Source organism: Odontesthes bonariensis, chromosome 14, assembly GCF_027942865.1.
Source record: "Odontesthes bonariensis isolate fOdoBon6 chromosome 14, fOdoBon6.hap1, whole genome shotgun sequence".
In the NCBI taxonomy this organism is placed as follows: domain Eukaryota; kingdom Metazoa; phylum Chordata; class Actinopteri; order Atheriniformes; family Atherinopsidae; genus Odontesthes; species Odontesthes bonariensis.
In genome coordinates, this window is record NC_134519.1 from 10,656,863 (window position 1) to 10,668,995 (window position 12,133).

The following is a 12,133-nucleotide window of genomic DNA, read 5'->3' on the forward strand; positions in this document are numbered from 1 at the left end:
ATTTACAAACCAGCCGAAGCCGTGACTTTCACTTCTGATCGCAGCTACAGAGACGATTTCACTGTTTCCAGCAGTTAGCTGGATTCTGACTCTTCAGTGGAGTATAACTGTTTAATTATAATGAGTAATGTATTAAAACGGCTTACAGAGAGAAAGTTCCTCAGTTGCTCAGTGAAGCTACACATGCAACTTATCTCATATGCATCTGTAAAGGACTTTGTTTGATAATCTGGACCTGACTCACACCATTAAGGAAGCTGGTATATTCCTCCATGACACATGTGAACAAACCTTCATTTGTGTTACCTTTTAAAGCAACTGTGTATATCATCGTATCTTTCGTCATTTTAATTATTCTAGTTCATTTAATAGCAGAAAAAAAGATGTTGGTTCATCATGTTGGTAATGTTTTAGCTTTGATTGTTTTGTTCCATTAAGCAAAAATATTTAATGACAGTGAATGATACACATCAATAAAACTGCATCTGTCCAGCGTGTCTACGTCTCTGCCATCAATCCAAATTGTTTGCCAGAACTACAAAAGTGGCAGGAAAAAACTGTCTGTGAAGAAATTTGATTCTAAAAACAATCACAAGTAAAAATGTGTTTTAAAGAGCTGAAAAATCACAGAATAGAACTAAAAGAAAAATAGAAAAATACTTTATTCACCCAGTGGGGTAAATTCAAAGGTACATTTAGTTTCAGTCATTTAATTCATGTCTAATTCATTCAAGCTGTTGTAAACACAAAATAAATACAAGTCCTCAGATACAAAAACGGAAATCAAATCTGCATGTGTATTATAGTCTCAAAGATGAGCTCACTAAGACACATTCAAATATGTTCAGACCATATGAAAACAAATTAAATCTCTGCTGATAAGAAACATGAACAATACTGCACAATGCTGCTTTAGACTGAAATGACAGAACAATACTTTCAAAACATCATCTCCGCACTGTAAACTTTCTTTTATGTATTTGTAAGTGACATTTCATCGTTTCTCCTAAACAGCCTTTCAATCACATCATCACTGCAGAGCAGAAACTGTAACTGCAGACAGGTTCCTGTTTGCTGTTCAACATTTGGATGTTTTTGTGTGAACATATAAGATTTGGCCTTAATCACGATTACTCAACACTGAGGTTTCCTTCCTGACTCATGACAGGTCTGAATCAGAATCACATTATTTTCATTTCCCTGGCTACACTGATCCTGAGACGCAAACACAATGATAGTTCAGAGAAATGCCACTTCATGCCAGTACAGGTGTTCAAACTGTTGCCATGAGCATGTTCATGTAAAACAGGCAGGATGGACATCGACTGATCAGTCACAGCCATGAATCTTATGCTGCGTGTACACCAAGAGCGACCTACGCTACCTGGTAGCGGAGGTAGCTGGAGAAGCTTCGCTTGAGAATTATTTATTTTTTTTTTTAACTTCCTTTTATTTAAGAAAAAAACAGTTTTTACAATACACATGAAACATTTCGATATTAAACGCCAGGGGACAAAAGAGGTCATAATTCGCTTGAGAATTTGCTTTGGTAGCTTTGGTAGCTCGTGACGTCACATGAAAACCCACCTCTTCAGGAAACACTACCCTGATCCGCCCTCTTAGGACATCACCTGCTCCGTCCTAGTTCCTTACGCACTTATTGTTTCCTCCATCACTGGCACCCTCTATATTTTCATTACCCCCTACCCGAACCAGGGTTTGCATCCCCACCCCGCTGTAACTGGTGTGCAGTTGGTGAGAGGCTGAGGTACCTGACTTATCGCACTTACTCTAGCACTAGTTTTGCTCTTAGCTGTTTGGTTTTGGAAGGAAATGCACTTATGATTTCTTGTGACCTGAAGTTCTTTTGCCTACCGATGTTGAACGCACTTATTGTAAGTCGCTTTGGTTAAAAGCGTCTGCAAAATGACCGTAATGTAATGTAATTTAGAATGTTCCATTTTTAAAGGCCCCGCGGCTGTGCAGCACCCCCGCGAGAAAAAAAACATGAGGAAAGAGAGGGCAGGGACACGAATAAACGTGTTGTTATTTACAATTTGTTATACAAGATACACATCACGTTACAAATGATGTAAAACTATATTAGGTACACCTGAGAAGAGCAGGAATAGCAGAGGCAGCTGTGAAAAATAAACTAAATTCGAAATAAAATCCGAAATAAAACTTAATTGCAGTGAGAAAGGTATGCGTGGGGTTACTACACTATTGTATTGAAGCACTCGACACGGCAATTGCAACAGTCTCAGGATTAAACGACTATTGTTTGGATAGGAACCAAAGTTTACACGTTTGTTTCCGCGAACCCCACGGATTGTCGGACCCCTAAAATCTGTGGATTGTCATTGGTTTTCGCCGAACCGCGTCATAGCTCAATACCATAAAGTTAGCTTGAGTTTAATCTCTGGAATCCGCTCTGGTCGCCCAGTTAGCTCACCCTCCATAGAGAAATAATGATTTCCGGCGTTCAGGTCGTAGGTCGCTCACACTACACTACAGGTTTCAGACTGATCCTCTGTGATTTTTCTTTATTTTTTTAATTTTATATATATATATATATATATATATTCCAGATCAATTTATATTTTGTTCAAAAAGGCAACATTCATTTTGTTGTTGTTTAATTCAGCAAATAACTGTCTGTGTAAAACTATACTTTAAAAACATGAATAGTAATTTTTCACAATGTACCCTAAAAAGAAAGAAGTCTTATTTGTTCCTCTTTTAACTGTGTGTGTACAGACTGTCCTCCAGTATCTTTTTCCCAAAATGACATGTTTTAAATCTATGTAAAATTGCACAAAAAAATTGAAATTTGGATAATGAGAGCTTAATAAGTCATTACTTCCATCCATGCAAACCAAAAAGCATCAACCGTCATAACTGTGCGGAGGGTGAACTGGAAATGATGAAGGACCAGCCTGTGGAGTTCAGCTCCTCCAGATGACAGTTTTTCAGGTCACAATGGGCTTTTGTACCTGTGCATACACACTCTCTGCAGGCGTGCCTCCATTCTCAGTGGAACCCATCTGAGTGTGACGCCCTATCATGCTGTAGGTGGTGGTTGGAGAAAGACCCGAAGCATCATCTGCTGAATTCTCACCCTGATCTGGGACAGGTTTGATCTGCAGAACAGATTAAAGACAAGATTTCTGCTTCAATGTCAGTTGCAAACACACTGTATTCACAAATGAGCAGCATATGATCTCTATCATTTAAACAATTACACTGTCTGCATCCCAGACTGCAAAAGTGAAAATACAATTTCAAAGTGTGAAATAGGATCCTGTAGCCCATTTACTGCACTATATGAAATATGCAACCTGGAGCACAGGTTGGTTGTTGTGTGAGCTCCTCTTAACATATCTTCTAATGAGGGATTCAAATAATTAAGAATAAATAGTTTAAAACACAAACACACTGCAGTTATTTGCAGACAGGACATAAGCAGGATGTTTGGATAGATGAGGAAAATCTGACAGGCTGATAAAGTCGAACTCAAAACATCACAACAAACAACTTGACCAGTGATTTCACCATTTCTGTCAACAGGTCACAAGCACAGAAAAAGATTTATGACTGTCTAGTGTCAGCAGAAGTGGCAACAGTTCAGAAATGATGTTTTAAACAGACTGACACTTACCTGAGGAACAGCGTACTCTGTGTTTTCAGCGTCCTCTCTGTTATCTGCAGGAGACATATAGAGACATCCTTGGTGAGGCTTAAATTCACCATGTCTTGCACTTTACTGCATTTTTGCATCTTTAGATTACTTATGTTTTGCTTAAGTTGCAGACAGTACTGTACAAAAGTGTTGAGCCACCCTTCATTTCTTTAAATTCAGCTTCCAAGCAGCCAGACTCTCTTATAGTCACTTAAAGTGGACTTCAACAACAGTTCTTAAAGCTTTCTGAGGATTTTTTTTTCTCAAAGTTTCTCTTTGGACTTTAGCTGCTTTTTTACTCATTTTAGTCCAGTCTGTTCAGCTGACAAGTCAGAGGAATGTGTTCTGGTTTGTTAGGCCACTTAAGACTGACTGTGTGTAATTCAAGCATTTAAAAGGAACCTCAACAAGACAAGAAGAACAAAGAAGTATCAGGCCTAAAATCTATGGACCGTAGACGAACAGTATCTGAAAGTGATGTCCTTTAGAAATAGGATGAAAAGTCCAGCACCTGACACCTGACACAGGAGCTGAGAGATGCATCTGGACCTTCAGCTGATCCATCTGCTGTTGGCCCGAGCCTCATCAGAAATGGGCTCCATGGAAGGGTGGCTGTCAAGAAGCCGTTCTTAAGGAAGGGAAACAGGGAGAAAAGGCTGAGCTGTGCCACTGAAAACTATTCCTGAAGACTGCTTAAAGAAATGACAGAAAGCTCGTCTCAGAGGGTTCAGGCTGTGTTGGAGAATAAAGGAGCTCAGACCAAATATTGACTTTCAAGCTCATGAGAATTATACAAAGTCAGTTTTTGCCTTGTTTACTGTGTTTACATTTATGTTTTCCATCTTTCATTTAATGCTGCATTTACATCCTTTTTCTCTAAATGAGGGGTGGCTCACAGTGCACAGTATCATCTGCAAAAATGTTGTGTCAAAATTCTTCTTACAGAAGCAGCCATGACATGTACAATTAGATGTGGTTTTTCTTGCCAACATGTAGCAGAGGCATCTTAAAAAGTGGCAAAAGGCAAACAGATCCTCCTTATCCCTATGTGCAGCAAACAGTAGCATTTACAAACTGTTGGACTTACATTTTCCTTTCCTTTGCTTATAACATACTCCTCCTACTACAAGTCCTCCAAAAAATACAACAATTATGGGAACAACAATGATGAGATGGTTACGGTCTACTGGTGAGGCTGTAAAAACAAAGAAAAAAACATATTAGAAAACGATGTTAGGTTTTCAGCTATGTAACATCATTTTTACTCCATCTTGGAGTCCAACTGCCTTTCAGACATTTAGTTCACATCATCACATTGTGGTGATGAATGTAAATACTAACTGTACACATTTACAGAATGGAACACTTTAGAGTCACCTGGAGATGCTCAGGCTGACTGGTAGTTGTACAAAATGAAGGACACCAGAGACGGTTCATTTTCTGTCTGGTCTGTTATTGAATTTATGAAAATAAAACACTGGTGAACATGTGAGAAGGTTAATAGTTTTGTTGTATCTCAGGTCCCTACACACTGTGCTTAACAAAGACAATCAAATGTTCTAACTCCCTAAGAATGATTGTATAAAGACTTAATAAGACAATAGTGCTACAAGTTTACATTGTAATACAAGAGAAAGAAAGAAGAAACAACAACAAACAAATCATCACTGACAGACCTGCTGGGAAGGAAGGAATCAATACAGTTCTGATGGATGGATGCAGATAATTGCCTTTTATAGCAGTAAATCTTCCCAAAGTTACCAAATGTGCAACAATATATTTATCTTTTTCCATTTGTGATACAATCAAACTGTCCATAACTTGTCGTTTGGTTTGACCAAATTTTGGGGGCGGAAAAAGAGAATCCTTGACCTGGTTGCTGTGACTTTTCCAGGCCATCCGAGGGCAGAGATGCATCGAAAAAAGTTCAGTTTCAGCAGATTCCATCTTTGTTTGGTCTAACAGAAAATATGTGCCAGTAGAGTCAAATGTATAATATAAAAAGCTAAATATGTCAAATACAATGATACAGCATCAGCAAAACAGAGAGAAGGGAGGCCATCTTTGTTTTATTTCATTTTGATCATTCTGTTCTAATCTAAATAAAATAAGTGTCTTTGAGCACTTCCCTGTTGTTGCTGATCACTGAAAGGGAAGTTACAGAATAGTTTTTCATCTGGTCTAAAACCAAACTGTCCATAGCTTTTCATTCAGTCTTACCATCATGTCGGGGGCAGTGATCCTGAATCTTTATCATGGCGTGTTTTTGGCTGACCTGGTTGCTATGGTTACAGATGATGGATTCATCTGACAGGTAGAAATGGAGAGAAGCACCAGATTTAGTGATCTCTGATCTCTCTCCTCCCTCCTGGTAGCAGGTTTTGGTGTCACATGTGAAAGTGCTGCTGATCTGAGAGTGTTCCTCTGTGCTGCAGGTCACTGTGAGGTTACAGGAGTCTGAGCTGTTGGACACAGAGTTCACTGTCAGCTGAACTGCAGAGACTGGATCTGAGGGAAGAGGTGGGACGTTTTAGACACCTGTAAGCAAAGTTGGGAATTCTGGCACAATTTTACCAACTTCCGAGGTGCACAGAAAAAAGGGATTAAGCTGACAGAAGTAAAACGTCCAGTAACGTGTATCATACAGAGCAGCTTTAATGTGTGAACAACTCATTTTGGCTTGTGGCCTTCAGAAATGTGGATTACCCTGATAGAGGATACAAGATTAAACAGCTTGGTCTGATAAAGTTGTTCTTTATGTTACAAGTTTTCATTCTTTAAAGTTTTAGAAACATGACAGAAGTTAATCTGAATCAATGTCTGAAAAGTTAAGACACCCACCTTGTACTGTGACGTTGTATTCAAGTGATTTTTCCTGAGCTCCAATCACTCGTGCAGTATAAACTCCGCTGTCTGTCTTTTGTAGATTCTTCAGTTTCACAGAGTAATTTTTCTTATTAAACTCAATTCTTCCAGAGTAATTAGGGCGGACGTTTGGTTCTCCCTTAGGTGTAAATGATACTAAGACATTATTTGCACCAAATTTCCATAATAGTAATTCAAAACCCTCAGGAACATCAGTTTCTGTGACCTCCAGAGTTACGTCACCTCCCTTCTGCACAAACACAGGAGTCACAGAGCTGAACACTGAAACAGAAAACATAATGTATATTAAGTATAACATCTGACACTTCTGACATTATGGATAATAAAGCTGATCATGATTGATAAAGTTGTAGAGTTTCACTCCTCAGCACATCTCTCTAAGATTCAGGAGTTCCACAGGTGAAACTGAGCCAAATGAAAGGGAAGTTATCAGTCTTTTTTTCTCTGTCTCTTCTGTAATACAGGAGACTTGTCTTCATCCCTCCTGCTTTATTTACTCTGGTAGCTTTGACCTTTTGCTCAGCCTGCATGCCGCTATCATCATGGGCAAAAATTCTAGTTAACATGATTCAATTTAATGATGAGACAATAAAAGATAACCTTTACTACTTTTTAATATCTCTTACTTTGGAAGTGCTGTCACAATTTACCTAAAAAAAAGTTTTTAATATCATGTATTATGACAGGTGCTGTCAGTCACACATAACTTAAACCCAACTTTTGTTTGTGTCACAATCAAGAAGAAGAAACACAAACACAAGACACATCTCAGAGTTAGTAACTGAGCACAGACTCATCCATACCACAACCAAGAGGGTCCCAGGTTCAATTCCCTGCTGGGACCTTTCTGTGTGGAGTTTCTATGTTCTCTCCGGGTATTCCAGCTTCCTCCCACCGTCCAAAAACATGCATGTTAGGTTGACTGGTGACTCTAAATTATCCCTAGGAGTGAGTGTGAGCGTGCATGGTTGTGTGTCTCGTTTGTCTCTGTGTGGCCCTGTGATGGTGACCTGTCCAGGGAGTACTCTGCCTCTCACCCAATGACAGCTGAGAGAGGCTCCAGCCCCTGTGATCCTAAATTGGATGAAGCAGGTATAGAAAATGGATGGATGGATGGATGGTTAAACTCCTCTAAAATTGGTTCAGCTACACTATTTTATTATGTAATTTGACTACTAAGAGTATAATTCACCTCCCACTTCAGCCAACAAACCACTTCCTGTTGCATTTCACTGCAGCTGTGAGAACTAAAATAGAAAACAAAACTAAACCGATCTAAACCGACATTGTCTGTGTGACCAACCACCCAGAGTTTTGTTTTTGTTGAGGATTGTTTTTTTGCCAATTTTAAAAGTCTATCTGTACACTGATCCCAAGTCCTGATCATATATATAAAGCTATTAGTGTGCAACATGCGACACCAAGGAACAAATTAAGGTTGTAACACCTGAGTTCAGGATAGAAGTTAGAGCGAGCAGCAGTGTACTTGCATGTGGTTTGCTGTTGCAGTGAATTTGATGCTATAAAGATTATTTCTAAACACTTCTTCAGTGTTTGAGCCACCTTTTGAAAACTCCTCTATACAATCATCAACATTTTTCAGATGAATAACTTCATATTTGACAGTCATCATAGTTCGCTCATCAAGTTAGGAGACATATACGTGATGCTTGCAGACAACACAACTCACTGCCACGGGTCCAACCGGCCCGCGCAACGAGCCCTGAAGCTTCCAGATCCTGTTGATTCTAATAATGTTAGCAACATACTGTATGAATAATTTCCATCTGATATTAACATTTAGTTGACGAGGACTTCAAAAGTGAGGCCGGATCAGAGGCCGGATCCTGTCCAGCAGACTGGCCTTAGTACGCACAACAGAACTGCCTACTTGTTAAGTTTTACTTGTACCAGAATGTTCTATTCATGTCCACAATATATATATATATATATATATATGTATATATATATATATATATATATATATATATATATATATATTATTATATAATATAATATATATATATATATATTTTTTTTTTACCCTTGTCCTGTCCAGCATTATGGCAGCAGAATTGTAATCTGAATACCGTTTATGCTAAACACCTTTGCGATGCCAAGGGAAGCTTTATGAATGTAAAGCTCCCCTTGATGCCCATCAACTCCTCATTTTTATTTATTTAATTTTGTTACACTATTTAGCATGATATGATAATAGTGCCGAACCTGACCGGGGGACAGAGAGAGAGGGAGAGCGAAGAAGAGAAAAAAGGAACAAAAACATGAAGAGACAAATATAAAAAACAATGAAAAATCAGACAACCAGCTGCTACACCTGTAAAAACAAAACTGAAGACAATTCACGGCTTTTGTGGGGAATGCAGCCTTAGAAGCACCAGGAGCACCTGTAAGCAAACAAGCAGAGAACAAACACACAAACAAACAAACAAACAAAAAAACACAAGCAGCAGCAATCTCATATAATACACAGGTGACCTTAAACCACAGAACAGCACAACAACTGTCCACAATATATATGTTGCATAGTATTTAAATGTAATTAAAAAAAATTAAAAAATTCCCCAGACTGCTCGTGTTACTGTAATGCCAGACATGTGGGTTTTTTTGTTTTCCCCTTGTCCTGTCCAGCATTATGGCAGCAGAATTTTAATCTGAATACGGTTTATGCCAAATACATTTGCTTTGCCAAGGGAAGCTTTATGAATATAAAGCTCCCCTCGATGCCCAAGAACGGCTTATTTGTTTATTCTTGTTACAATACTTAAAGGGAAAGTTCACCTCTTTTGACATGAAGCTGTATGACATCCCATATTAGCAATATCATTTATGAATATTGACTTACCCCCCACTGCGTCCTGTGAGCCGTGTTCCAGCCTCGTTTTGGCGTTGACAAAAGTAGTTCAGCTAGTTGGCTGGGGCTAAAAAAATTAAGCGTCTTGCTTCTCAAAACAATATGCGTTCAAAAGAGTAATACATTTGCATCACAAAATCGTTCTCCAGGAATTCGTCCAGCCACCTAGCGATAGCTGCACCCGTTACGGTGTTTGCTGCTCGGAAGCAGGGGACTGCTCGGTCTGCTCTTCGGTCTGCATAGTTTACATTGGACGTATTGATATCAAGGGAGGCAAAAATAGCGCCAAGCGATGTGAGGTCTGACTTTTTCCTGGAGAACGATTTTGTGATGCAAATGTATTACTCTTTTGAGAAGCATATTGTTTTGAGAAGCAAGATGCTTTATTTTTTTAGCCCCAGCCAACTAGACTACATTCATCAACGCCAAAACGAGGCTGGAACTCGGCTCACAGGACGCAGCAGGGGGTAAGTCAAATTTAATAAATTATATTGCTAATATGAGATGTCATACAACTTCATGTCAAAAGAGGCGAACTATCCCTTTAACATGTAGGGGACAGGGAAAGAGGAAGAGCAAAGAAAAAGAAACGGAACAGAAATAGGAAGAAACAATCAGAGAAAACAATGAAAAAGCAGCTGTTACACCTGTAAAAACAAAACAGAGGACAATCCACAGCCTTTGTGGGGAATCCAGCCTTAGAGCCACCACTCACATGCTATACACGTGGCACAGGTCCCACATGATAACCGTGCTCAGTTATCAGTGTATAAGTGTATAAGTCCACGGTTCACAGCCACCTCCAGTAGTCAGAAGCAGGCAGAGAGGGCCCCAAGACCCAGGCCACCAGCAGCCCCCACAGAGCACAGAACCCGGGAAGCCCACCGCAGGGACAACCACACATCCACCCAGAAGACTGCAGAGGAAGCCCCCGGACAGAGCCCCCACAACCGTAGGGCAGAGGCCCCACCAGGCTCCCGCCATGCTGACAGAGCTCTGACTGACAGAGTTACGCTCTTACTGACAGCATACTGACTTTTCTCTCCAAAAACTCTGCAGATAATCAGCACTTTTATTTGCTCTTAGAGTACATGTGTTGTTTCTCCTCTTTACCTTAGGTGCCGAGTATTTTTTAGGTCATTTAAGTGTGATTTGTTTGCCCCTCTCAAATTTCTTAAATGTACCCACGTTGTACGATACTTTTTTTTAAACTTGAGGTTGGAACCGTTAGTTATATTATATGTGCCGAGTTTTACAGGAAATTACACTCCAAGTTTCAAAGAGTTACTTTGTCATTTTCAGGAAATAATGCTGTGTCTCCGGCTGTATCATGAAACATTACAGAAGAAGTAGCTACGTTACATTATATATAATAAACTTATTGCTTCCCAGTAATTATGATAAATTATATTCTTTGAGGAGTCACTTTACATAAATGAAAATCTCATTTACCATGAAGAGAAGAGTTTTCATAAATTAGACAAAGCAAATGAGGAAAAACAACACTAAAAATATTCTAGAGCTATTGATAAATAAGACTTCAGAAAAAGTATCTGATCAAAATATTAGATAAATATACGTTTTTACCTTGTTTTTCACATGAACAGAAGAGAAAAAGAGTCCACAAAAATGCGTTGCGTTCCATTCTTACAGCAGGAAGTCTTTGAGTCAAACTGAGGAAGTGCTCAACTGACATAGACTTTTGAAACCTTTTCTGTAGACAACTGTATCATCTGTTTCACTGACCAATCCGGGCTATACCATGTCTCCCCAGACCCCCTGCGACTGTGAATTGGATTAAGCGGGTTTAGAAAATGGATGGATGAACATCTGTTTATGTCATGTGTGGAGAACTCACAGGGATACAGAGCTGTGTGTTCTGTTTCCTGTTCCCCCTTCTCTGTCTCAGTCAGATTTCTTCCTCATCAATTCACTTATCTCACCTCTGTCTTGTCGTCTCTGTGCCTAATATATATATTCTCCCGGTTTTCATCCAGGTTTCATCATAACCAAATTCTGACCATATCATTCTTCACACTTCAAATAGAAAAAAAACAGACTAAACAGACAAAAAGACTCCACACATCCACCACACATGACTTTCTAAGAAACATCACGAAATCTTTTTGATAGCATTATAAAAATGTTAAATTAAAACTTTAAGAAATTTGCCTAAAAACAGAGGGATAGATTCAGCAAGAGATCAGATTTCAGTTTCTTACCTTCAGCGGTGCGTTCAATTGCTCCCAGAAAGCACCGTCTTTTCTTCATTAGTTTTTAATGTTCTTAGCCGCACAAAACAAAATCTCACGATTGAACAAAGGTCTTAAACAGAGGTAATGCAGGAGCTTTCCTCACCAGATGGCGCCAATGTCCCAACATACAAGATAGCATGATGTCACATCACATTTTCTGCTATGTTAACCACGTCCTTTGCAATGTGTAAAACAGCGACAGAAAAACCAAATTAATGCACCAGGAAAAATCGACTAGATGTAAAAACAACACCGAACAGTAAAGTTTGTCAGAAGTGACAGGACATCTTAAAGTGAAGACACTTGTGCTCAGGACGGGACGCCACTTGACAGTTTGTGGAGAGTCATCGTCCCTTTGAAAAATCTCATATGCATCTATAAAGGACTTTGTTTGATAATTTGGATCTGACTCACACCATTAAGGAAGCTGGTATATTC

At 39.2% G+C, this 12,133-nt stretch overlaps 1 protein-coding gene across 2 annotated transcripts; it reads right to left on the reverse strand.

The window, feature by feature from the left end:
- Positions 1-644: 644 nt before the first annotated feature.
- Positions 645-11,751, reverse strand: LOC142398692 (SLAM family member 5-like). 2 transcript variants are annotated; one of them, XM_075482808.1, is made up of 6 exons: positions 11,663-11,751; positions 6,524-6,829; positions 5,903-6,190; positions 4,770-4,877; positions 3,662-3,705; positions 645-3,143 (listed from the first exon to the last, which is right to left on the reverse strand). In XM_075482808.1, the coding sequence occupies exons 1-6, from the start codon at positions 11,709-11,711 to the stop codon at positions 2,973-2,975; spliced, it is 966 nt and encodes a 321-aa protein (XP_075338923.1). In that variant the 5' UTR covers positions 11,712-11,751; the 3' UTR covers positions 645-2,972. The 2 variants fall into 2 exon arrangements, with proteins under 2 accessions (XP_075338923.1, XP_075338922.1); XM_075482807.1 differs by lacking the exon at positions 11,663-11,751 and adding an exon at positions 11,028-11,322.
- Positions 11,752-12,133: the final 382 nt, after the last annotated feature.

Excerpts from the sequence above, each read along its gene's own strand:
- LOC142398692 (XM_075482807.1), bottom strand. The coding sequence starts at position 11,136 with ATGTCAGTTGAGCACTTCCTCAGTTTGACTCAAAGACTTCCTGCTGTA. Across the intron at positions 6,191-6,523 it reads ATACAACGTCACAGTACAAG|ATCCAGTCTCTGCAGTTCAG; the intron begins GTGGGTGTCTTA and ends CTCTTCCCTCAG. Across the intron at positions 3,144-3,661 it reads CAGAGTACGCTGTTCCTCAG|ATCAAACCTGTCCCAGATCA; the intron begins GTAAGTGTCAGT and ends TCTGTTCTGCAG.